This window comes from Macrobrachium rosenbergii, chromosome 40 (genome assembly GCF_040412425.1).
Source record: "Macrobrachium rosenbergii isolate ZJJX-2024 chromosome 40, ASM4041242v1, whole genome shotgun sequence".
Taxonomy (NCBI): domain Eukaryota; kingdom Metazoa; phylum Arthropoda; class Malacostraca; order Decapoda; family Palaemonidae; genus Macrobrachium; species Macrobrachium rosenbergii.
This window is the reverse complement of record NC_089780.1, coordinates 6,356,700-6,358,847: the sequence shown is the minus strand read 5'-3', so window position 1 is coordinate 6,358,847 and position 2,148 is coordinate 6,356,700. Positions and strand designations below refer to the sequence as shown.

The window sequence follows — 2,148 nt, the reverse complement described above, 5'->3', positions numbered from 1 at the left end:
GTTAAAATGCATGAAAAACCATTAATAGTGCTACATGCAAAACTGTGTATCCGAATCACACTTCACGACGTTGACTGCGGCTAATTTAATATCTAATTTTGGACTTATTTTTTTTATAGACTCTCAGCTCGATAGCATTATTAACAAACGAACCGTGTTTGATGGAGAAATATAGGTTATTCAACGAGCTTTTGTCCGGATCACCGAGTACTTATATCTGAAATATAACGGCGTAATTCGGACATGCTATTTTCGACCAATCAACGTTAAGTGAATTTTCGCCAGAATGAAAAAATAGCGTATATTTCAGTGTGTTTGTCAAAGTCACTCAGTTACACTTCGACCTTTAACGTGATGTTGTCGTTCGTAGGAGCGGGCTGTCGCATGCAGGAGGAGAAGCTCCATGAACTTAAATAGGGAGCATCAACGTCTGTGGAAGGCGGAAAACCCACAGAATGCAGTGATCGAATAATGAAAGGAGAGTAGCGAACGATATTCTGGTGGAAAAACTCCTAAAACTCTTCAGGGCGTCACAGCTGGCCGACATTTCACCGGCGGGGAAAAGGAACTCGGCGAGAACAGCTTTCAGAAAGGATAGCACGAGCAAGTGATGGCGTAAGTGAAATATGGTGTTGGCGCAGGTGGTCTATGGTGGTCAGTCTTTACTGTACTGCGATTTACTTCGTTCACCCAGGATCAAGAAATGGCTCGACCCTCAGTGACCAGTGAGGTAAGGTGCATAGACTATCCATTCATTTTTTCATTGTAGGTAATTTAAATGAGAATGAACGTTACGTATTTATCACCATACCCCAAAATATGTACTGTACAGTATTCCTTTCCGGTCCGAACATCCCCTACTCTATTTTTTATTATTTTCGAATCTTCATAAAAAAAAAAAAAAAAAAAACATTCTATATCCATTCATTTATTCATTGTAGGTAATTTGCTTGACAATGAATATTGTATATATATTTATCACCGTATCCCAAAATATGGGTAATGTTCTTCGTTTCCGGTCCGAACATCCCTACCCGATTTTTTTTTATATTATTTTCGAATTTTCATAAAAAAATGAAAAAAAATATTTTAAGTTATTCTTTATCACAATAAAAAATAAAATGTGTAAATAATGGAGGATTTTTTCAATGTTCCAGTTTTACGAAATGCACTTAGGGACATTTGATCGGCCAGGGGCTAGTACTAAACACGGCGAAATACATTTGACCCCACCGGGGGATAATACTAAACGCGGCGAAATACATTTGACGCCCCGGGGGTAGTACTAAACACGGCAAAATACATTTGACCCCCTAGGGGCTAGTACTAAACACGGCGAAATACATTGGATCCCCAGGGGTTAAAATACATTTGATCCCCAGGGGTTAAAATACATTTGATCCCCAGGGGTTAGTACTAAACGGTGAAATACATTAGACCCTCCGGGGGCTAGTACTAAACACGGCGAAATACATTGGATCCCCCGGGGGTTAGTACTAAACACGGCGAAATACATTTGACCCCCCAGGGGCTAGTACTAAACACGGCGAAATTCATTTGATACCCAGGGGTTAGTACTAAACAGTCAAATACATTTGACCCTCCGGGGGCTAGTACTAAACACGGCGAAATACATTGGACCCCACCAGGGGCTAGTACTAAACACGGCGAAAGTGTAGATGAATCACCGTTTCGCCGCATTAAGTACTAGCCAACATGTGGAATTGGAGTTCGGACCGGAAACGAGCTTTTACCCAAAATACAGTGCAGACTTTAAGATAAGGGTCTATGTATCATAAACATTTTTATGGCAGACTTTAATATACTTGAAGTAAATGCAGAACGTCACGGGAATATTGCACCATTCTGCTAATATTAAGTTACTCAAGTTTATTGCCATCGTATAGAAGTAAAGTTTGTTGCTTTCATTAAGATGTTATTGTACTAAAGCTTTTTGGTATCAGTTTGCTAGGTAGGGTTGCTGTACTAAAAGTTCATAATTAATAATGACATGAAAATACGTCGGTGGTTTTTAGGTCAAGGCTTATATGGAGGGAGAAATTGCCCTTGATAATCACATTCAGGTACAACAAACAATTAAGATGATTAGATTTCTTGGAGCCGCAAAAATGGAGCTGTTCCCTGTGC

General features: G+C 39.7%; 1 protein-coding gene across 3 annotated transcripts in view; it reads left to right on the top strand.

Annotated features, from left to right (window-relative positions):
- The first annotated feature begins 308 nt into the window (after nucleotides 1–308).
- Nucleotides 309–2,148, top strand: part of LOC136826071 (cyclin-I-like) — a 305,385-nt gene continuing 303,545 nt past the window's right edge. For 2 of the 3 annotated variants that reach the window (XM_067082985.1, XM_067082980.1), the window contains exon 1: nucleotides 331–730. In XM_067082985.1, the coding sequence (XP_066939086.1) occupies nucleotides 704–730 (27 nt within the window). In that variant the 5' untranslated portion in view covers nucleotides 331–703. Of the gene's footprint in view, nucleotides 731–2,148 lie in introns of all 3 variants that reach the window. The other variant, XM_067082979.1, reaches the window with a different exon arrangement.